General features: G+C 41.9%; 1 protein-coding gene across 2 annotated transcripts in view; it reads right to left on the bottom strand.

Annotated features, from left to right (window-relative positions):
* Trank1 (tetratricopeptide repeat and ankyrin repeat containing 1) overlaps positions 1-24129 on the bottom strand; it is a 96426-nt gene that overhangs the window by 7130 nt on the left and 65167 nt on the right. For both annotated transcript variants that reach the window (XM_047531907.1, XM_047531908.1), the window contains 9 exons: positions 20924-23830; positions 17910-18109; positions 17482-17619; positions 13073-13219; positions 12158-12314; positions 8653-8741; positions 4862-4965; positions 4608-4740; positions 698-843 (listed from right to left, as the gene is read on the bottom strand). In XM_047531907.1, the coding sequence (XP_047387863.1) occupies positions 698-843; positions 4608-4740; positions 4862-4965; positions 8653-8741; positions 12158-12314; positions 13073-13219; positions 17482-17619; positions 17910-18109; positions 20924-23830 (4021 nt within the window). The remainder of the gene's footprint in view (positions 1-697; positions 844-4607; positions 4741-4861; positions 4966-8652; positions 8742-12157; positions 12315-13072; positions 13220-17481; positions 17620-17909; positions 18110-20923; positions 23831-24129) is intronic.

The following is a 24129-nucleotide window of genomic DNA, read 5'->3' as shown; positions in this document are numbered from 1 at the left end:
ACTTATCAAGCATTCAAGCATTTTTATAAATGCTTCATTATACAGGTATCAGTATAATAATAATAAATAATAAAATCTCCATTCTTCAAAGAAATCAGGCATTAGTATGCATAATTAATGAAATACAGTGCCACTACAACTCGAGCAAGTGGAAGTGAAGTTTGAAAGTCAATCTATAGGGCAAAATCTATGCACAAAATTATCCTTGAAAAAACTCCCTTCAGCTCTCATAAAAGCATAATTATTTTGAGCATACAACACCAATAAATTTGAAGGCAATTAATGAGAAAGGATGAAGTGGGCGCTGTATACACATTAGCAATGGTACCTGTCTTCCCCTTATGCAACTCATGATTCTTCCCTTGCCAGGTGTGCGTGGATTCATGTGAGACTAGCGAAGCTCTGGTGGGTCCTCCTTTATTCTGCTGATTGAAGTCAGCATAGCCTGTTATATACACACTTGTAACAAACCCTTCATTTTCTTTGGACCCCTTGCATGACACTGTGTCAAAGTTTATAAGGAACAGAAAACAGTCCTGGTCTCAAGGAGCTCCTGACTCAGTACCAAGGCCATACTCAAGAGGGATGAGTTCATTACAGCCCAGGAACTTCAGAAGCAGCAAGACAACACCATCCAGGGCAGCCTGACCTGAGAGAGCAGGAGAAGGGAGGGAGATGGGAGAGAATGAAGACTTACTTTTCCACTGCAATGGCAGCTTCCTCAAAAAGCTCTTCTTGGCAGTACATTTTGAGTGCTAGATCAAACTCCTGAATCTGCTCAAAGCATCTGAAAGCATCTTTGTAGCACTGACTTCGCTTATAGAAATAGGCAGCATCTCTTATCTGTGACAGAATAAAATTTTACCTTTAACTTTTTAACAGAAAATCAGAATGTGTTGGACATAGTCAAGAATGAAGGGAACACAGAACCCTCATGCACAAAGTGGTGTGGCTATTCTGGAATGGAACATGGTACACTCAGTAGCGTGCATGTCCACTCCTAGTGATACATATCATAAAAGGTTCACACAGTACCATGAGGAGACATGCTGTCCCACAGTGCTAGAAAATGTAAAAATCAGAACAAGATGCCATTTATATAAACTTCATTCAAGGACACATGATATTAAAGATATTATTAAATGGAGGAACAGAATGAACAAATAAATTGCAATGATTGGGCCTTGTACCCAGTGAGGTGGATTTGCCCTGAACAGAAACGTATATTTGACTCTTCATCTTACACTTCTCATCCAGCCCATCACCTAACCCAGCATTTCCCAACTATGACCCCATCCCACCACCTCCTCTACCACTGTGTAGTGCAAACTCCATCTCAGACTAAGCAGCTGCTAGACTCTCCTAACTGACCTTTCTGCTTCTACTCTTGCTCTCTGACAGAACTCTCCACAGAGCATCCAACTAGTTTCATGTGACTTCTCCACTCAAAACCTTCCCAGGCTCTCCGCTGCATTTGAACAAAGTCTGGTCCTACCATAGGCAACAAGTCCCTGCACGTTCTCTTCCTGCCATCCTCTCTTGCTCATGGTGCCACTTCTGTCCTCTTCATTCTACTCTGGCCAAACTGGCTTCCTTGACCTTCTTTAAACTTACTAAAATGCTCCCACTTCAGGGCTTTTGCCTATAAGTGTTCTGGCTATAAAGTCTGCCAACAGTTGTTCTCAGAATTTCTGCTCAAAAGTCAGCTCTCTGACCCCACTGTCTAAAATAGCTACCCCTTCTCCCCTGCCATACTTTCTTCTTCATAGGCCTCATCACCACTGACACCTCACAGACTATTTACTTATCTATTATCTCTCTCCTGCACAGGGAAGTAGGGGGAAATCTCTGAAAAGACTGAACTCTCTTCTTTATGGTCTTCTGGTCACAAAGCACCCATAATTCCTGGCACAAAACAGGAGGTATATCTGTTTAATGTTTAATTTCAAAATTTTACTTGCTGCATCTTAGACTCAAAGAAAAAATGAAAATGAAACAAAATATACATGATGAACCCCCCAAAAAAACCCTCATCTTTAATGACATAGATACAGAAAGTGCTAAAATAAAAAGATGCAGATGTAAGTTTCTTCTACATCCAGAGACGTCATAGACCAGGGCCCTCCTAGACCAATCTCAGTCACATAGACAAAACCCTACAATCCCTACATCAAACCATCACTCTTTTCCTCTCCTTGACAATGCCACAATTACTCAAGAGAAAAATCCCTGTGTGTAAATGAAAGCCCATTAGGTATCAAGTGTGTGTCCAATTGGAGCGATAGAGAAGAGAAGTCTGACTTTAAGTAGTAGCTCCCCCTCTGGATATCCTGCTCCCTGAGGAGGCAGCACCTCCCATTCTAGCAAGGGTGTGGAAAGGTTTCCAGGAAAACCAGCAGTTCTTCCTGCAGAGAGGCAGGAATCAAGGGAGGCATAGGAACCCCCGAAGGGAAAACTTGTACTCCTGTAGCACCCACACAAACATTTCTTCCCACAGATAGAGTTATGCTATGTATGTTATGTCAAGTTATGTTGTAGCTTGGATATAAGCTGTCTCCTGAAAAGTTTATGTGGTAATGCAGGAATATTCAGAGGTGAGATGATTAGATTGAGGGCTGTAACCTACTTGGTGAATTAATCCATTTGCTGGATTAATAATTTGAATGGATTACCAGGCAATAACTGCACACAGGGGAGGTGTGGCTGGAAGCAATGATACCAGTCAATCATAGATTGAACTTCTGAAACTATGTGCCCAAAATAAACTTTTCCTCCCTTAAGTTGTTCTTGTCAGGTATTTTGGTCACAAGAGTTGAAAAGTGGACTGACATAGATCGCATGCATTGGGGAGCTGGGAATGGGAAGACAGTTTGGCCTGAAGACTTAGCAAAGGCTGATACCAAGGTAGACAATTTTAATCTTGCTAATCAAACTGGAGGAGATGATCACAGTAAGTTTGACACTGGCTGAGGATTGAATGCCCTTCCAGGGAGTGGGGTGTGGGGGCGCTCAGCAAAGATAGGAACCAGATTCTTCCCTGAATGGATTTTAGAGCTGCTGGAATGTACTGGCAAGAGAAAGTAGAAGGTGGCTTAGAAGCTGAGCTTAGGCAAGCAGAAAGGTAGAGGGAAAGCTGACTCTCCAGGAGCAGGGTGACCTCCACACTTGGAAGGTACTGTAGTCCTGAAGAAAGCTGTGGGTGCTACACTTATGATTCACTGGTCTCCCCTACCCCACTTTCAGAGGCAGTGTTGGTCAGGTTAGGTGGTCAAGATGGGTAAGCAGACAAGGGAAGTACTCTGGCTCAGTTATGGCAGGGGCTGGTAGGCAGAAACCTACTGGGAAATTTGAAGGGTGACCTGAGGTTAGTGCAGGCAGAAAGGAGAGAGTGTAGTTACCGCTCAGAGTCCAAGTGGTGGCACTGACAATTGGAGAGCAGACACTAAAGAACCTGAAGAGGTTGGAAATTATTCTAGTTCCTGGAATATAGGACCCAAACTTCCACCCACACTGAAATGTTTTCCCCAGGGTTGCTATTTTGTCTCCATTTCCCACATCCTGAGACGTCACATCCCCTGATAATCATGGAGCAGGAAAGGCAGTGTTAGGAAGGCCTTCTCTTCACAGACAATGACCTTGGGTCACCCTTCAAACTTCCCAGTAAGTTCCACTACTACCCCTCCAGGGTCCAGGGTGCTCTGGTTATCCAAGGAGTTATTGCATTTGACAGAAACATGGAAACGGGTCTTTCTATTGGAGGGTCATAAAACCTGACATGGGGGAAATGTAACAGCTCACAGTTGGAACTCTAAAGCACACTGTCTCCATCTACCTATAGTAAAGGACCAGATTGTTTTAAATTTCTAATCCATCACCACTGATACATTAAAAAAAGAATTGCTAAGAAAATAACCACCACTTGGATGTCCACAGCACACCAAATGGTTATAAAAATCTCTAACTGCTTATTTCCCTCTTCTGTATTAATCTTGCTTCAAACAAAAGTCTGCAGTCCACTGCCAGCTGGCTGACCATCCATGAGTAACTGCTCCTGACTAGTAACTCTGTCCAACAGGACTTTCTGTAATGATGGGTATTCCATAATAATGAGCACTCACACAATATGGTTGGTGAGACTAAGGTTGTGAATTTTTAAAGATTACATTACATTCTAATTAATTTAAAATTTAAATTAAATAGACTCATGTGGATGCTGGAAAGGACAATGCTGATCTAAAATAATTACCAGGAACACAGAAAAACCTCCATGTTAACACCAGACCACTTGCCCAAGCCAACCTCCGACTATGAACACAGGGAAAGAGAAGGCAGGAATATTCAATACCCATCTGCCTGTGGTTTGAACATTTGGCTTCCCCTGGATAATATCAGGCCTTGAACATTAACATAGGCACAGATGTAGACAGACATACACACACACACACACACACACACACACACACACACACAGAGCATCTTCAGGGCTTTCTAAAAGCTTGAGCAGATAAAGAAAGAAGGGCCACAAGCAGAGGTGGAGGATCACATGCCCCATTCTGTTCAAGGGAAGCCCAGTTCTCCCAGGAGAAGCTGTGGGTTGGGGGCCTTACCTTCCCTAGCCTCTCACACAACTGGGCAGAGAGCTGGAACTCCTTGGCATAGCTCAGACACTTAAGAGACAGCTTCGGCTCATTGCACTCCAAATAGGTCTTAGCCAGCTCCAAATATTCCAATTGCTTTTCCCTGGAGGAAGGGAAACAAAACAGAATTTCCATGTACTATTGATATAACATCAATAAATTTAACCTGCTGCTCTCATCAGGGTGAATCTGAAATGATACTGAGACATTGCTAGCAAACTTACTTGGGGCTGACTTTCTTGGATTTCATGTTCAGAGCAGTATTGTGGGCCAGGGCCAACTTCTCCTTCTCAAATGCACCTCCTTTCTGGTAACACTTGGCTGCAACCTGGAATAGGCAAAAAGGTCTGAATTCCCAGAACACTAATGGAAGTGACACTGAACAAGAGTTCAAGTGTGCATTATATGATTTTATTGATAAAGCACTAAGCCTCACTCAGCCCAATGTGAGAAGCAAGAGCAGAAAGATACAATTATGCTAAAAAGAGTAGCCTCAGAGGATAAAGTCCAACAGTGTACCAGCCAACACACTCTAATTATCCAGAAGTATCCAGAAGCCATGAAAAAGATGCAGACTATTAATTTTTATCAGCCACCATAATGACACCCTTGTTTGATCTTACAAAAGCCATGTGCAAGAGGTAACCTTGTCATTGTACATATAGCAACTTCAGATCAGAGTCATGGAGCAATAGGCCCAAAGTCACCCCGTGGTGTTTCTGGGCTTTGACACAGCTGCTAAATACAACAGCTAACTACAACAGTCACAGTACATGTACTGGGAGTAGAAATATCCAGCCATTTGGAGTACACGGATCTGTTACCAAGTCCTTTGTCTAGAAGGTGCGCAGGCATGTGTCACAGGGGGGCTGGTCTGCACCCAATCCTTGACAGCAGAAAGCTGCTTTTCCAAAACAGCAATGTTCATACCATGTATCAAAGTGTAGATTACGAGGGCAGAAAAGTTTACATTTTGCCCAGTATTAAGTCTCAGTGTGGGCATGAGAGGGACTAAGTGGCACTTGCTGATAAAATGGAAAGGATGGCACCAATTTCATGCTCATGATCTTTGATCTAGCCTCCCTAGCCTCATAGGCCTCCTTCTACTCCTTTGACCTCTGCCCACACCTTCCCATCACAGGGTCTTTGTGCCTACTTCTGCTTCTAATAAAATTCTTTTCAGTCCTTTCTCCACCTAGTTAACTTCATCCATTCTACCAGTTTCAGTTCAAGTTTTTCTTCCTCAAAACAGGCTTCCCCTGCCTCTCTGTCCAGGAGAGGTGGCTGTGGGAGCAGCTGATCATTCATCTCTGACACCTGCAGCAACTGGGCCTGTGTACTGTCTCTGGCCTATTCTGCTCACCTAAATATAACATGGGGCCCATAGCTCAACAGGTATTTGTGGAATGATTGAATCTTGTGTGGTGGTTCTGAAACACTTATGACATGCAGTCAGAAACTCAATAAACCACCTGAGTCCTGAAGTCCTTTAGCAGCTCCAAAATAAATTCAGGTGAGGAGAAGGCTTTTTATAATATTCTCATCTGTGTTGGCTCCTCTAAAAAGATTTTAGACTCAAACATTCAAAATTATTTTTAAAAAGATAACTAGAAATCCATGGGCAACCCATATGGGTAACACCAAAGAATTCTGAAGGGAATAAAGGGTAATTTTTCAATATCATATTGAATACCAATTGATACCATATCAATACCTGCCACCCATCTTCTCTCCCTACTACTCACCCTTCACCCCACCAAAAAGTTCTTGGTTGTACAACAACAGCCAAATGTTCAGTATTTCTTTCCAATTATAACAAGGATATGCAATGAATAAAGTTTTGGGGTTTGATCAATTTTTTTCAGCTAAATAGTACATATTTTTGAAACTACCTCCCAGACAAACCAAACTTATAATGGTATAAATTTTATTTTCTTACCTCACATAACAGTGGTCATAATCCTTCACTCCACCCTGTCTTTGTCCACACCCCTTTATAATATAACTTTTCAGCTTTGGACTATTGCCTATCTCCCCTCCCTTCCAATGTGGAAGGGACTTTCTTGGCCAACAGAAGTCAGCAGAAGTGACACTAGTCCAGTATAAGGCCAGGCTCAAAGGACCACGTACTTCTGCTCACCTTCTTTGAACACTGGCCTCTCATAAACAAGTCCAGACTAGCCTGCTGGAGGATGAAGGACAGATGGTCCACGAACCCCAATGACTCCATCACCTTAGCCAAGAGCCTCTCAACCCCAAGAACTGCCTAGCTGAGTGGAAGCTGAAGGCAGACTCACAAGTTGCCTAGCTGAAAACAGAAGAACCATCCAGCTAAACTCACATTGCCACCCACAGACCTGGGAGCAACATAATGGCTTGTTATAACCACTAAATTTGGAAGCTGTTTGTTATGTACTAATAGGTAACTGATAAACCCTAGATGTGAGTTATTTGCTAAGGACATGAACTATTTTCCTTACCACAGCAGAGAAAGCTCTTCCAAGAATTGGGACCAAGGAAACTTGGGGAATTCCCTCTTGTAGGCATTCATACCACAGACACATCGCACCCATGGCTTCCAGTAAGTTCTGGTTTGCAGTTTCATGGTTCTTACCACTTCCCAGTCCCTTCACTTAGGCCCAGCTCCATGAAATTCCAGTGAAAAGAAGGATCGTTAGAGCAGGACAAGCCCTCCAGAGAATCATCATCTCCAAACACTTGTTCAGAAACAGCAGTAGAAACTGCAGACACTTTTCCTGAAACACATGAGGAGCTGGACCCTCCTAACCTCAACACTGAGGTATAGAGAGGAAAGAAAATGACCTGCCCAAACCCAGCCCCAGCTGTTCTCTCAAGAAGCATCTCATTCAGCTGCAGGCACAGGTAGGTGCTAGGGGGTCAAAACACAGAGAAGGACCCATTTCTGTGTGGTCATACCTGGGGTGGCAGACACTGTTCATTACTCACAGTACTCTTTTGTCCCTTTCTTGCCTGACGGTAGAACCTACCTCCCACAAAGGGCTGAAACTGCCAGAGAGGACTGCAGTACCTGACTCCCTTGCAAATGTGATAGTGAGATGTATGAGGAAGGCCACTGGGGACTTCATTATAAAAAAAAAAAAAGAGATGTGTGAGAAGAAAGTGCCTGCTCTTCGTTCCTGCTTGGGTTGCTGCTAAGGGGGTTGGGTGCTTGGACTCACTGCAGCATATATTACTCAACCATGGCAGGGAACATCTCTAACGAGCTACAGATGACACAGGAAAGAGAAGGAATAAGATTAGGCTCATGTTGATTGTGTTGAACTACAAAAATACTAACACAACTCTTCTAGCAGGGTGTCTGCGACTTGCAGGTGAAGATACTACCTCCTGGGAGATACCTGCCAAGGTGCCCCACCCGAGACCCTGTGAGATGAAGGAATGCTGACTAAGGGGGAAGGTTATGGGCTCTTTAATTTGGCTTCAATATTTCAAAAGGCCCACTACAGACCAAATATTTCCTAAAAGAAGACTGCTCAAGCCAAGAAGGTTTGAGACTGGAAGTGGGTCACAGTTCAGTCTACTGAAAAGCTTACCCCATTCTCACCAGATTCAGACTGGCAGTGAAGTCAATATCTGATCAATTGGAAAAAATAAACAAAAGACCAATCTGTTACTGCTTTAAAATGATGGAAAAAAAAAAAAAAAGCTTTTAAGCACAGAGTATAGATGGGAAAAAAATAAACAAAAGAATTCTCTGGTGGAACAAAGGTCATGACCCCCGTTTACCTATCAGCACATGCTGGCACTTGGGCAAAATAAAGGATTGTCAGGCCTGTCATGACAGGGGAGGGAGCAAGACAGGGAGCCCTCCTCATCACCAGATAACCTGATGTTTCAGAACAAGTGGCACAAACACCATTGTCATTGTCCCAGCCTGCTGACACCTGTGATGGTAGGAAACCTGCCTATGAGGTGTGACAAGGCCAGCAGTTACAAAGCACCCCCATGGCTGGCTCCTGGTCCAGCACCTTACCTTCCAGCACTGGTGCTTGGCGTAATACTCTCCTTGAGCGATCCATTCCTCAGGAGTTGAGGTCTTAACAAACATGCTATCATCAAAGTCTAAAATGAAAAAGAAAAGCAGGTTTGCTTCTCTTGGTATTCATTCACGTATACCAGTTGTTATGGGCTCTATTTTGTTTCCCTCCCAAATTCATTTGTGGAAGTACTAAACCCTACTACATCAGATTGTAACTGTATTTGGAGACAGAATCTTTAAAGAGGTGATTAACTTAAAATGAGAACATTATTGTGGGCCCTAACTCAACCTGACTAGTGACAGAAAATTAGGACATACACAGAGACCCCAGGAGCACACCTGCACTGAGAAAAGATTGTGTGAGGACACAGCAAGAAGGCGGCCATCTGCAAAGCAGAGAGAGGCCTCAGGAGAAACCAGCCTTGCCAGCACCTTGCTCCTCGACTTCTAGCCACTAGAACTGTCAGAAATACGTTTCTGTCATTTGAGACATCTAGCCTGTGGGATTTTGTTACAGCAGACACAGCAGGCTAATATGCCTGTGTTATCTTGCTAGTCTTCTTTAAGATCTATTTTAGCTTACCAAGCCAGGTGGGTATGGCTTTCAGAAGGAAAAGGTCGAGGTGAGAAATGATGTGGTTTGATTTTTTAAATTTATGTCTACTTTCCTTTTCTATGTCTATGAATCAGAAGACAACAGAATTACTAACTCCTCCTTGAAAACCCAAAGTCACGTAGCTCTCTGCAAGCTCCCAAGCAGGGAATTTAGAAAGAAAAAGATAATGGGGTTTTACAGTACAGATGCAACTTGACTTGTGATGGTTATATCCTGATAAACCCCACAGTAAATTGAAATTTGAAAATATCACCAATTGAAAATGCATTTCACACACCTAACCTACTGACATCATGGCCTAGCAACATGGTATACTTCAGAGTATTGGTTGTTTACTCTTGTGACTGCATGGATGACCAGGAGCTGTAGCTCACTGTCACTGCCCAGCATCACAAGAGCATGCTATACCACATATTGTTAGCCTGGGAAAAAAATCAAAACTTGAAATACAGTTTCTACACCATCGTAAAGTTGAGAAACTCTAAGTTGAACCATGGTAAGCCAGGGACCATCTCTATTTCCCAATGTGCAGACTTCTGTCCTCATCATAGAAAGCAATCTGGCACACTCTTGTTGCTGGGCACAGACTATTCCAAACACCCACTGTGTGTCCCTTCTGTTCCACATTAGCCTGTGGTGACTGTATCAACCTTCCCCCATCAATCCCCTCCCCAGTATCACTAGCAATGAACAAAAACTCACAGCTTCTTGAAGCATGAGAAAGACAGTAAATGCTGGGATAATGAGGACCCAAATCAGAGCTGATAGAGTCAGAGATACCCAGGTCAATGGATAGCAACCAGAGAAGTGAGGCAGACCTGCCAGATTTGTTTAGAATGACAAGAAGGCTTCAGAGTCTGATCCTCCCTGCTTTCCCTCTGCTATCCACTGTGGTACTGTGCAGAGATGACTTCACAGTGTCTCATTCTGAATCCACATGTGCCATTACTGCCCTGGTGAGATTTTATTCCCACAGCAAAACCCTGTATTATCTCTGAACAGGACCAGTGAACTTGCAGGCGCCATGCTGAAGAAACATAAATTGCATAGTTGCCATATTCACCCCAAGTTCTCCTGCTCAGAGGAAACGGGTGCTCTTAAAGACTTTACCATGAGCAACTGTAACTTGTAATTAAGACTCTACTTTTTCTTGCATTCTTATGCTAACAAGACATAAATTATAAGGTTTTTCATTTTGAATTTTTAAATTAAAATAATGCCTATGTTGATCTCTTACAGTGGGTACTAGAACATATTTAGGGATTAAAAGGAGTATGAGCTGCAGGAAAAATTGAGAATGACCATGCTAGACCAACCCACTCCTTTTCCTTTCAGTGGAGGAGGTAAAGGTCCATGGAGAGAAAGTGAAGCCTGAACAAGGTCATGTGGCTACTTGGGTGAAGAGGTTTTAGGAGAAGATAGGTTTTCAAACTCCAAGTCTTTGACTTTTTCCCTCATATGACAGTCAGATCCTAGGAACAGAACATCTAATCCTGGTCCCCAACTGAGCCATCAGCAATAACCAAAAATAGCCTCCACAAAACAGCTGAGGATTGCTCAGGAAACCAGCAAACTTCTCCACAGTAGCAGAGTCTGGCCCCTCCCCTACCCTTAGAGAAATTAACTAAGACCCTAGAGGAGCTGACTCAGCAACTAGCCCTCAAAAAAGACTAACCTTTCTCCTTCATGAAGAGCTGATTACTTCTTAAAAGCTATACCATTGGGGACACTTTGACTTCATTTTTTAATTATCCAGTCTTGGTAAATTGTGAAAATAATACATGATAATAGTTTTTGTAAACTCTGCAAACAGCATAGAGGGCATAAAGGTGAAAGATAAATGATGTTCCCCAGTCCTAATAGCAGTGATAACCATTACAAATAGCTTCTGTCCATATGGTCCATCTCTCTCTCTCTCCAAACTCTCCTGATTTAGACTCCTGTAACCCATAACAGGAACTGAACAGCTACAGGTAAACGCTGACGAATCCCTTACTATCTGAACTCTTGGTTTTTCTTTTGTGAAACTTGGGAACTAAACAGATGCTGACAATCTATTATCTCAAACTCTCACAAACCTCATTCCCAACATACATACTCAGAAACTGAATTAGGTTTGATAGTTAAGGACACCTAAGTAGGTGTTTGCATACACATGTGCGCGCGCACACATGCATAATGGTTCTATGCTGATACATACTGATTTACATATGCAGTTTTTATATAGATATAACATAAAATTCTTTAAAAATTCAATCATTCTATCCATACTGCTTTAAATTTTGCTTTTCTTCATCTTGAATACATCCTGACCATCTTTCCATATCAGTAAATGGAAATCCACCTTACTTTTTTTTAATGGTCACATGGAATTCCACTGAAAGAAACATATTAGCCTTTCTTACACTGGATACTTAGGTTTTTAGATTCTAGTAATTACAAACAGGGCTGTGCAATCTTTATATTAATAAACATCTGCTCAGAAGCTCATAGCAATTTATAATCTCCCAACAGGGCCTATTTCTGCCAACCTCTAGCCATAGCACTCACTTTAAAAGGACAATAAAAGATCTTCCCCAAAGGAGTTAACTCTCTCAATTCCACCACAATCACACTTTCCCACATAGCTTAACAAATAAGTAAGGGCTCTCTTTTCTCAGATCATGGAAAGGGGAAAGGAAGTGCTTCAAAAAACTATACCCTGGGCTAGGAGCATAGCTCAATCAACGGTAGAGCACTTGCCCAGAATATATGGGGTGCTGGGTTCAATCTCCAGCACTGCAAAAACGGAACAGCAGCAACAAAGTTATGCCCTTTCAACTTGACCATAAGAGCAGGCGAGAGGAATGTGCTTCCTCCGACACTATTTTAGTGAAATCTTACCTTTATTTTCATCTGTCTTCACAACTTGGACAAAATCTCTTCTAATGAAATATTTAAAAGCAGGAGCCCGTTTCTCCAGGTTTTCATCAAAGATCCACAGGTTGACCCGAGCCCGTGTAATGGCAGTATACAGCTGCTTCAGCTCACCATTGAGGAGCTGGTAATAAGATTGAGGACAAAGATGATGAGCCTTCTGTCTACAGCTACAATGGGATGCACTTCAATAGGCTCACTCTGATCTTGGGAAAACATGAAAACTAAGTTTTAGAGAAGCCCAGCACAGCTGTGAACAGGAGCCCAGGAGTTCAGTGACAGCAGCACAAGTAAGCCCAGCTCTAGAAAGGTTATGAGAAACTCCATTCCTTCCTACTGAGAAGGCAAGTAAGCACACCACCAATATGGGATGCTCTTGAACCTGCTATAGGTTTTTTTAAGTTTTAATTCTGAATTAATTACAGATTTACCAGAAGTTACAAAGATAGTAAAAAGTTAGAAAGACAGTGTACCCTTCATTCAGTTTACCCCAATGGTTACATGTTACACAATTGCTGTGACTTGTTTTTAAAAATTAAACCATTATAGCTATCATTAGTACTAAACTACTTAAGAGCTACTCCAAGACCACATCAAAATTTCTGAGTAGAGCTGAGTTTCAGAAGTGAACAGAAGGTACCAGTCTTCCCTTTCCACTTTCAGACAGCATCCCATCTACTGAGTCTAGCTCCCTGCTGAGGAATAGGGAATATGCCAACACTAAGACCCTTGTCCCTTCCTTTCCCATCCCCTACACCCCACTGCTGATGTAAAGGAGCATCAGCCAAATGCATGGTTACATTTTTCATCTCATCTTCTTTTACAAGCTTTGTTTACTAATGCCATGTCAAATAAGTATGTGGACAAGTGGCAGAAATTCACCTTGTACATTTCTGGATTCACCATGAGGGACCGAGACTGAGAAGAGCTTGGTTTCTCCAGGGGTACTTCAACCAATGGCCAGTTTTCCTCTCTTGAGTCAGATGATAAAGGTGTAAATGAGGAAATGATCTTCCATTCCTTATAAGCCTGGACAACAATGACAAATTAAAGACCAACAAAATATGCTTTTGAACTGTCTCTCCAAGCTTCATGGAGAATTAGTTCACTCAGAAGAGTTGGGGTCAGGTCTCCAATCCTGTGGCCTCAGAATGGAAGGGAGTGGGGCTAAGGTTGCACAAGCATGAATCAAGTAAGCTACAGTGAAAATTCCATACACACCTAGCCAACACAACTCAGAAGCCAGGCACTCGTGCCCACTTTGGGGAAGAACACTAAGGGCCCAGGAAGTTATTCTAATTGAAAGAATTTCAACAAGCAGTATGGGCAGGGGAATTCTCATCCCTTCTTACAACATGGTTAAGAAATGCCACTTAGTGTCAGCAGTTAAGACAGGTGGCAAATTTTTCTACCTAAATTATTCAACGAAGGATGGAAGAAAAATCAGGTGTTGGGAGATGTACTGCGCAAGGCAGACTCTGAGATGAAACAGGAAAAATGCAGGTCTTCTACTTATTAACTATGTGAACTTGCACACATTGCTTATTCTCCTATTCTGTAAAATGTGGAAAGCAGAACCACTCAAGTTTAAAGGGAAAATAAAAGGAGATAATCAATGTCAAATGTCTAGTCCAGTACTTGACATTTTACCTATTTTTTTCCTTTACCCAAACCCCAAAACCAGTGTAACTGTGTAGGCCAGGGGTTAGCAAATTTCTCTTCTCCAAAGGATCTGATAATAAATATTGGCCTTGCAGGTCACATGGCCTCTCTTGGAACTACTCAGCTCTGCCACTGTGGTGCTGAAGCAGTCAGTCAACATGTAAATGAATGAGTGTGCTATGTTCCAATGAAGCTATGTTAAATCGAATTTCATATAATTTCCATGTACCATGGAATATTATTCTCCTTTGAGTTTTTTCCAACATCTCAAAAATTTAGAATCAATTCTTAGTCCACAGAATGTACAAAACAGGCAGTAGGCTGAATTTGGCCAGCAGGTTATCGTGTTCAGACCCCAGCAAAGCTGAAGTACCTAGATTTATGCAGTATTTGGAGTCGGAAATTCCTAAGAAATTTCAGATTTCATACTTTACTGTATACCTTGTAAGAGTAGCTAGTTAACTCTCCTAGACTTTACTTTTCTTTTTATAAAATGGTACTCTCTGCCATCTACGTAACATCTATGTAATTTAAGATGCAGAAAAGATGAAGTTGATAGTTAATTACCTGCTTTAAGTTACCCCATAACTTAAACTATGCAGTTAAATTATGTTAAATGTCCTAAATACTGTCTATTAAAGAGGAATGGTTTGCTACTAATCAATTATGGAATTAATCACCATGTTCTAAAAAAGAGATATTGATAGTGAAATCATTTAAGTAGCTGAAAGGTTTAGAAAAAATCTTCAAGACATATTTATTACTATCCTCTTTGTGAAGTTATTTAGCTAGCAGAACTGTTTGACAAGGAAGCAGGCAAAGAGACACAAGTACTTGACACTTGAGAGGGCCCTTTTGGAAGGCAACGTGAGGTGCAAAATGGCTGTCTTTGAAAGGGCTGGGGAAGCACAGTGTATTTTAAAACTGCTGGGAGAAAAGCAAAAGCTGCTTAGATAGCACATGACTGATCTGTTTCCATCAAAAGTCATCTTATTTTCAAGACGGAGACTTTGAAGAGTATGTGTATTTGTAGCAAGAATGTTGGCCTATAGCAATGTGGCAATAAAAAGAGAAACATTTAAAAGTCTTCCAGTTTCTTTCTGTGGAACCAAGGCTTAGACTCTACTAGTAAACTTACCTTTGAGGGGCTCATTCTTGAAGTCCAAAGTTCATTGGCCAAACCAGTTAGCCAACCCATAAAAGCTGTGGGTTTTCAAAGTCCCTCCAGTCTCATTCACAACATGAGCTTAAAAAAGGACTCCCCACTGGGGCAGAGTGTAAATTGTAATTATCCTTCCAAATCCCGAGAAGGACAGTTTGGGGGTAACTGGGAAAATAACTGCCCCTCCCCAAAAGATGAAATAGCATCCACAAGAGAAAAGTTTTGTGTAACATTCCTTGGTTCCTTCCCCATCTCATAAGGTGGCCCTGGAAATCACGTGGTTTAACAGCAGAAGAAATCCTGTAGAAAGAAGAATCACAAACTGGGACAGCAAGGCCCTCCCTCCCAACCCCTTGCCCATACACACTCACAAGCCCTAGCAACAGGTGCTGCAAAAAGAGTGTTTGCCTGAAAAATAAACAGAGGTGGAGGAAGAGACCAATGAGGAAGAGAGAAGCTCTTCACAGTTCCCCATGTCAAACAGCAATAACTGCTCAGCAACTATCAGCCAGTCATCTCGAAAGAAACCCCAGGCCTCAGCCCATAGAGGCTGGAGATATATTTGATCTGTCTTCCCTCTCCTTTTATTAAAGCATTCTTCTCATTTGCTGACAGATGCTTTTTGGCTAGAGATTGGAAGTGATAAACTGAAGGTGAACTTTGTGCTGGGGAATGCATGATTACATGTATGTTAGAAAGCACCACATCAAAAGTTGTTTTAGAAGTCTACTGTGTACACAGGATAAAGCTGATGTTACCAAAGATTCAGTTTGGGTTTCTGTCCCTCTGGTTGTCCCTGTCTGTCTCTCTCTCCTTTTCTTTTCTTTTTATTTATTTTTTTAAATTTCATGCAACTCACTGAGCCATTAGTGGGAGCATAGAGTTCAGCCTTATTCATTTCCAAGATCAAGTTGAGACCAAACAACTAGATTTCTCTTTCACCAACAGAACCCACCACAACTTACAGATCTTAAATCCAGATGCTTGAGTTTCTTACTGGTACATGCATACAACTGGCACTTTAATAAAGGACAGGAACAACAGTCTTATCCCTTCCTCTTTTAGGAAAGCCTCGGTCAGCCATGACCAATACATGTATTATTAGAATAAAAAAGGTAGTCCTCAGATTTAAAATTATTCCAGGGTTAATGAGTGGACATCTGATTTTATTAGTAAAATTTGATAGAAAAGGGATGTACATAAGGAATTTTAATGATATGTTCATTGTAGAAGGTTCTGGCAGCCAATTTACATGTGAAGCTTTAAAAGGAAGGGATTACAAGGGAAAGAGATTTATAACTCAAAGCATCTGAATTTGTCTTCAGGCCCTGCTGACTATATTACGACTATGGGCAATTTACTTAACCTTGGTGATCTTCAGTTTTACTTATAAAATGATAATAAAAAGACATAAAAATAGCCTTGAAGGGTTGGTAGAGTCAGACAATGCATTTAAAAAGTACTTTGTAAACTGTAAATCACCTATAGCAATATTAGCCATAGAAGGCAAACATGACATTAAAAGAGATTAGGAAAAAAAGTAAGGATTCTATTTCAAGGCTCAGCTCTGGGGCAGATTTAAGGTATCAAAGCTAACAGTGCTCCCAACTCAGGTATAAAACTGCCCCTTCAAGCATGCACCATATGTAGTGAGAACTCTGCAAAGGGACCAGGACACAGCCAGCTAAGTCTCCAAAGAAGACTCCACAGTATAGTCAGCAATCAGCCTGAGTCCCCACCCAAAGATGGTAAAATTAAACCAGTAGCTAGGAAATCTAAGATGATGGTCTTGATTTGGTGGTTCTCCCCAAAATGAACTAAGCTAAAGAACAAACCATCACAAGGACTAAAGAGCCAAGTCAAAATGATGGCTGCAACAGAAGTCACTGGGGGTCAACCTGGGGACTCTCTGGCTGCCCTGGTCTACCTGGGCTGCAAGCAGTGATAGTGAAGCCATGCCATAGAAAGATCCCAGGCAGGGCAGTGGTTTTTGTCCCCCATATTACCTGATCCAGCAGGAAAGAAGCCAAGTCTCATTTGTCTTCCTGAAGTTGTCTATGAACTGACCTTGCCCAGTTCTGTCCTCATAGGATGGACATTGCTAACCTTGCCTTCATTTGTAAGGCTCTCCTTAGAGCTTGCTCCACCAACTTAGGCATCCCTGGGAGCCAAGGACAACAGTAGCTAATGAAAACTGGAAACTGGCACTTGAATTGTAGGCATTCAGAAGATGAAGACAAGACAAAGCATGTACCCAAAAAAGGGTATAGGGAGAACCAGCCCAAAACATCCCATGAAACAACCCATAGCCATGGTCAAAACTCACCCCTCACACTAAATGAATTGTGTTCTAAAACACAAAAAGACACCTGTGTGACAAACATTCTCAGCTCCAAATTCTCTTTCCCCAGAGTGGAATTTCAGTTCATAGTCTCAGGTTATATGAGAAGGATTCATTGTGACATACCTCAGAATCAGTAAAAAAGTTGTAAAGGAGAACATCATCAAATTCTAAGCCTTTTGCTTCATAAACTGTCAGCACAAGTGCTAACCCCAGTTCTTCTGGAATTTTCTCCTTTGCCATTTCATTGGCAACAAGGATTACCTGAGGTAAAACAAAACAAAATCAAATTCTACAAAGAAAAGCCTGGTAAAGGTCAATGTGTTCTAATGGGAGGCAGTTAAGTAATGTCTTTAAAGAGAAACAGCCAGCATGGACTTGGTCAGTCAGGACAAGGGAAATATTAAAACAATTAGTCATATCACCTATCTCTGGAGCTCATCCACTCTGGACAAGAGCTATTGAATTCTGCCTTATGAATAATTCAGCCTCTCAAACTTTTTTCAATTGCAAACTTCCTTTTATTACAAAACACACAATTCCAAGGAGCTCACCTGGTGGGCACCAAATTCAATGGGTTGGGTTTTCCTTTTGTTCCCTCTTAGCAAAATCGCCAAGTCGCTTACACTACAAGACTCCAGAACAGTTGGTTTGGGACCATCAAAGAGGCCAGAATCTCTGGGAAGTCGATCAAAAGATTCTGGAAAGTAGAACTGAAGTAAATCCACTACTCCTGATGCCAGATTGAGGATTCCTAAGATGAAACAGAAGACACATGTCAGATACTGTACACCATAGCTGAGGTTTTGGTTATTTTATTTTGGGAGTTTATTTGTTTGTTTTATTGTTGTCATTGCTTTTTTTTTTTTTTTTACCCCTGAGGAGTATTTACTCTGGCAGTATGTTTAATTGTATAATTACAAGTTTATTTCCAGTGCTCATTTGATTATCAATGAGGCCCCAAGCTGTACTACTCTGGGTGCAATGAATGAAGGCAGAGATGCACTGCTGTGCTGAGAGGGTTTTGTGGAACATCATTCCCAACTTATAATCCTATTACAGAAAATTACCTCCTAAAGAAGAGTCAAGGCAGAAATGTAATCTAAATAATTAGAGCTGTTATAATGCCCATAAAAGAGGCCAGTAGAGACTATCATAAGAAAACAAGAATTACCCTGTCTCCTTTCATTGGTGCTCAGAATATTGGAAGCAACATTACCATGGTAACAGCAGCACTGGATGTTAGCTGGGGACAACACCCAAGGCTTCTACCACCTTTTACTCCTCTTATACCCAGCTGAAAGAGGACTACACTAAGAAAAATTGTCAGAACAGGAGAAAATATTTTCCAAAGAGTTTTCCCCCCACATCCCATTTCTTGCCTAAGCTTTAAGTGACATGGACTAAACACCTAACATACAATAGTCATCTTCATAGAAATCTTCCATTTAATTCTCACAACAATCTAGTGAGACAAATGAGACAATCACACTTTTACAAAAGGGACATCTACGTCTGAGAAGTTAATAAATGCCTCCAAGTGATGGAATTGAAACTGGATTGAATGTACATTTTCCTAGGTCTCTCCATTTCTCATATGTTCTCTATTTAACATACATAGATTATAATGGTCTAAAAGAACACCATGAAATGGGCATATGTATTCCCATTACTATTACCGAATAGTAAAGGAAAATTTTACTATCCAACACTAATCATGAGCCTAAGTGGAAACTGCTGCATCTAAGCAAATCAGTTGCTACTGTGTTTCCCTCTTCATTACGAACCAGAAAAGGCAAGAGCACAAGTATTCATTGCACTGAAAAACTGGAATCTACTTAAATAACATTCAGGAAACTAGATAAATAATGGTTGATATACTCAAGGAATAAAAGACAGTTCAACCATATAAAGGAATGAAGTATGAACATACAATATAATGTGGGTTAAAACTTGAAAACATTGTGCTGAGTGAAAGAAGCCAGACAGGAATGGCCCCATACTGTATCATTCTATTTCAATGAAACATCTACAGTAGACAAATTCACAGAAAAGGAAAGGTGAGATGCTGCCATGGAGTGGGGACAAAGAGTGCAATGAGAAGTAATTCCTATGGCTATAGGGTTTCTTTCTAGGGTGATGAAAATGTTCTGTAATTACAAAGTGGTGACAGTTACATATCCTTATAAATTTATTTTAAACTCACTAAATTGAACATTTCAAATGGGTGAATTTTATTCTATGTGAATTTCAACCTGGAAAATAATTTAAAAATGAGGGAAATATTCACTAAACATAGCATGTATATTCACCACATATTCAATAAATATGTATGTGACATATGTGACAGATACATATAATGTATATGTCAAAATATTAGAAAAAACAAAGTGTTTCACATAATGGGATTAGAAACTACAATATATAAAATCAACAAAAGATGTGAAGGGAAAATTCATAAAGAATTCTTACAAAGCAATAAAAAAATACAACTTATTTTAAAAATATGCAAAGATTATATGTCACAGTAAAAATAGACAGGAACCTAATATCCCTGAAAAATGGATAGAAAATTGTGACACAGTCATAAAATGGAGTACTAATAGAATAACTGAGAAATGCATGAACTAGGGGCTTGGGTTGTGGCTCAGTGGTAGTGCACTTGCCTGGCATGTGTGAGGCCCTACATTCAATACTCAGCACCACATGTAAATAAATAAAATAAAAAAAGATCCATTGACAACTAAAAAAAAATTTTTTTAAATTTTACTGTGTCCATCTACAACTAAAAAAATATTAAAAAAAAAGAAATGCATGAACTGAAGTGCCATGTAAACGACATGCAGAAATCTCAAAAACAATTGTATGGTAAAAACACAGCCGCAGAAATACTTAACAGGAATGATCCTATTGAATAAGGTTTTAAAACATAAAATAACATCATATATTGTTCATAAATAGTTTAGAATAGAAAGAACATTTTTAAGCACTTATAAACCATAAAGGAAATTACCTGGTGTTGGTGTCACATTATTTAAATGCTCTGTGCCTCAGCTTCCTATTATGTACAATGGGAACAATATCTACCTTATATGGCTGCTATGAGAGTTAAGCATAGGTACTAGATGTAAGCTGCTTAGCATCATGCCTGGCACAGATAAGGGGCATAACTGAAATAAAAATAAAAAGCAACCCAGCTTTTTTGCTTTTCCTTGGGAGAAAAGCTACTTTAAAGGTTAATGATTTCTAAATAGTATATTAATGTATACAGATTAAGCAGGTTCTTCCAGGGTGTTTTGACAAAAGTTCTCAAAGCAGCTTAATGTTTCCATGAAATGTTTCCATGCCATGACAAATTTTACCCAACCACATTTTTAATTAGTGATTTTTGAATGAGTGGTGGCAGAAATAATAAGATTTCTTGTTCCTGAGTGTAAATACTAAAAAAACTCCAAAATGTGACTCTTGTTTTAGCTGCAAAAGCATGTTAGGCACTAGCCTGAAGCTCCCTTGTGCCCAGGTCAATGCCCATGCACCTCCCCAGCAGATAAGCCAAGGCTAGACTTACCAGAGTGGGACCTATAATTCTGGTACAATTGGTGGATCTTCTTGGGCTTGCGGACAGCACACTGCTTATCCACAGTGTTTCTGCTGGCATAGTGGAACAGAGAGCGTAGATCACTGAAGCGGAAGGCTACACCCTTCATGATGCTCTGGGCTGTGTCTCCAGTGAGGAACATGGCATTGGGGTCATTGATGCATTTCATCAGCAGTGCCAGCTCAGCTTGGGTGAAGTCCTGAATCTCATCACCATAAAGCTCATGGATAGACCAGGGGAGCACCCTGAGCTTCGACAGCCTTCGAGACAGATTGTACAGAACATCCTCCTCATCAAAATAACCTTTCTGGGACCTGATCTGCTGATACAGACAAAAGAGACTATATATCTCACTCCGATCTTCCTTGAAATTGGGGGACCGTTTCCTCCCTAATTTCTTATATGCTTCCTCAGTGAGTCTCCCATAGGGACAGCTGAGGGCTTCAAAAGAACCTTTCAGAAAAGATTTTATTTCTTTCCAAATCAGTGCAGGGTTGTAGGAGGTTTTCCCTTTGGTCATTTTGGGCCATATCTCATTGGTGAACACCTCGAACGTCACATATACCCGGGGGTCACTGTCACCTACACGCATTTCTGCAGCTTTATCCTCCTCGCTATAGTCCCCATCTGCCTCAGCCTCCTCCTCGTCTTCTTGCCAATTAGGGATGGTCAACTCTTCCTGCGTGGACCAGCCTATGATGGTTCTTTTCAAGCTTCCATCTTCGTTTCTCAGAAAAAATGGTTTGGGCAAAGAAGCATCAAGCAGGAGGAGCAGCTGTTTGGAAGTGACAAACAGAGGAAAGTTCTCATCTTTCAGGTCCTGGAGTTTGTGAACATTGGGTTCCAGTGGTTTGTAGTGACTGGTGGCCTTGGTAGACTTGGAAAGCTCAATAAAGTTCCTTTGTACCTCTTGGCACAGGACATGGTTCTTGGTCACAAAGATCTGATGCAAATGCTCCAGTTGGTGGGGATGCTCTGGGGTATACCCTTCTACCACATGGCCATCCCCCACTGCCTCCACCCCTGCTCCCCCTACACAGGTTTCACTCTCCTGCTCCTCCTCTACGCTGTCTACTGTTTCCACCTCAAAGGAACCTTCTTCTTCTTCATCCTCTTCTTCTTCTTCTTTTTGCTCCCTATCTGGACCCTCTTTTCTGGGTTCTGCCTCCAACTTTCTCTTTGGCCAGATCTGTTTGGCCAGCAGTGGGCTTCCTGCCTGCTCAGCTTTTTCCCAGTAAATGTGAAACTTCTTCCATAGCCTGTACAAGCAGCAGGTTGTCTTCCCAGTGCCACTCCGACCAATGAGGATGATGGGCTCCAGTGGCCTAGGGTTGAGGTCAATCACTGCATACTCAAGCTCACCCACTCGGAAAGGGTACTCCACTGTCGCTGTCATGTCATTGAGGATGTTGAAGGCCATGTTGGTGCTGAAGCTGTGGAACTTCATGATATTATATTCTGTCTCCACTGCACTGGCTGGGGGAAAGTACTCGGGATCCACTTGCTCCCTGCTCTTCTCTGCCTCTGTGTCCTCCACATAGCAGCGGGGTATTCGCTTTTGGACTTTCATGTTAGCTGAAACTAAGCCTTTGTTGATACCCTTCAGCTTCTTACGCAGGACACAGGACAATCCCCGGTTGTAGGCACTGCAGATGGCCATGATGGAATCTGACAGTTTGCAGTGATCTAAGACAATGTCCCAGATCCGGATGATTTCCGTGTAGACCCGCCCTGATTTCTCCAGGGAGGATGTGTTTCTCTCTGTAGAGATAATCTTCTCTGGGTTCTCACTGCATCGAGGGGAGAAATCAATGGCAAGCTCCCACAGCATCCTAGCTCCTTTGTCCAGCTTAGCTTCAAAGAGCCGGATGTTTCCTTTCAGGTGCTTCAGGCGCTTCTGCAGGCCCTGGGTCCACTCACCATTCCCCAGTTGCTGAATAGCAAGAATAATTTTCTTCTTTATGACCTTGGTCATAACCTTACTGGACAGCTTCTTCAGCATTTCTGAAGTACATTCAATCTCCCAGGTCATATTATCAAAATCCTGGAGGCATGCTTCGATTTCCTGCATGCTCCAATTGTCCTGATCATCACTGCCCTCCCTCCCTCTGTTGCCAGCAGGAACAAGCTGTGAGGCCCCAGGGCCTGCCTGAGCATGTCCTTCCCCTGCCTCAGGGACAGCAGAATTGTTTCCACTACAGTCAGAGCTCCCCGCATTCAGGGTTTGCTGAAGTTTGTCTTTCTTTCCTTCCATGCCACCTCCTACTTCCAGAGGTTCAGGGCACTGAGGACAGTCCTCTGGAAGGGCTGTATCCAACTCAACCTGCTGAATTAAAATTGTGATGTCCTGCACAAGGCGGTCTCTCAAGGAGCGTGGCCTGGTAGCTTCAGACTCCTGCCTGGTCACCTGGGCACCAGGGAGAATCTCCCAGCTGTCAGGAACCGTGGCTCCTTCAGAGGGGGTTCTAGGAGTGGTGCTACATGGCAGTGACTTGAAGGAACCCTGGGACTTGAGCTGAGATGTATGACCAGCAGTGGAAGACCTCGAGAGCTTCCCCAGGTGGGCAGCAGAGTCTTGCCTGCTCCTCCGCCTGCTCTCTGTCAGAGCTTTATTCCAGGCTAAAAGTAGAGCATCATTCTTCTTAATCCGGTGCCGTACATCTTTGCCTTCTTTGTTCTTCAGGCTGAAATTGATGTCAAACTTCACCAGCAGGTCTATTAACTTCTTCATGCGCTTCAGCATGCCCTTCTGAAAGAGGAGGTGCATGAGGGTATTCCCATTGCTGTCCTGGATGTTAGGATTGAGGTAGTAATATTCAGTGGGGTTGGACCAGAATAAATCCAAGAGGTGGCTGAGGAAGTTAAAGCCAATGTCAGCTGAAAGACACAAACAAACTCCTGTGAGTATAGAGCCAGTCTTCCCAGGGATCAGCAGACCTAAGTTTGAGAAAGGTGCCAGCCTGGGACATCTCAGAACATTGACCTCTCCCAAGCATCCGGTTATTTAAATAACCCAGTGGTTCTCAACTAATGGTGATTTATTTACCATTGGACATTTGGCAACATCTGGAAGCATTTTGATTGTCACAACCAGGAGGGTGCCACTGGCAACTAACTAGTAGGAAGAGGCCAGGGATGCTGCTAGATATCCTACGATGCACAAGACAACAAAGAAT

The sequence above is a fragment of the Sciurus carolinensis genome, chromosome 17 (genome assembly GCF_902686445.1).
Source record: "Sciurus carolinensis chromosome 17, mSciCar1.2, whole genome shotgun sequence".
NCBI classification, from domain to species: Eukaryota; Metazoa; Chordata; class Mammalia; order Rodentia; family Sciuridae; genus Sciurus; species Sciurus carolinensis.
Note: the sequence above shows the minus strand (reverse complement) of the source record. Positions and strands in the feature narration are given on the sequence as shown.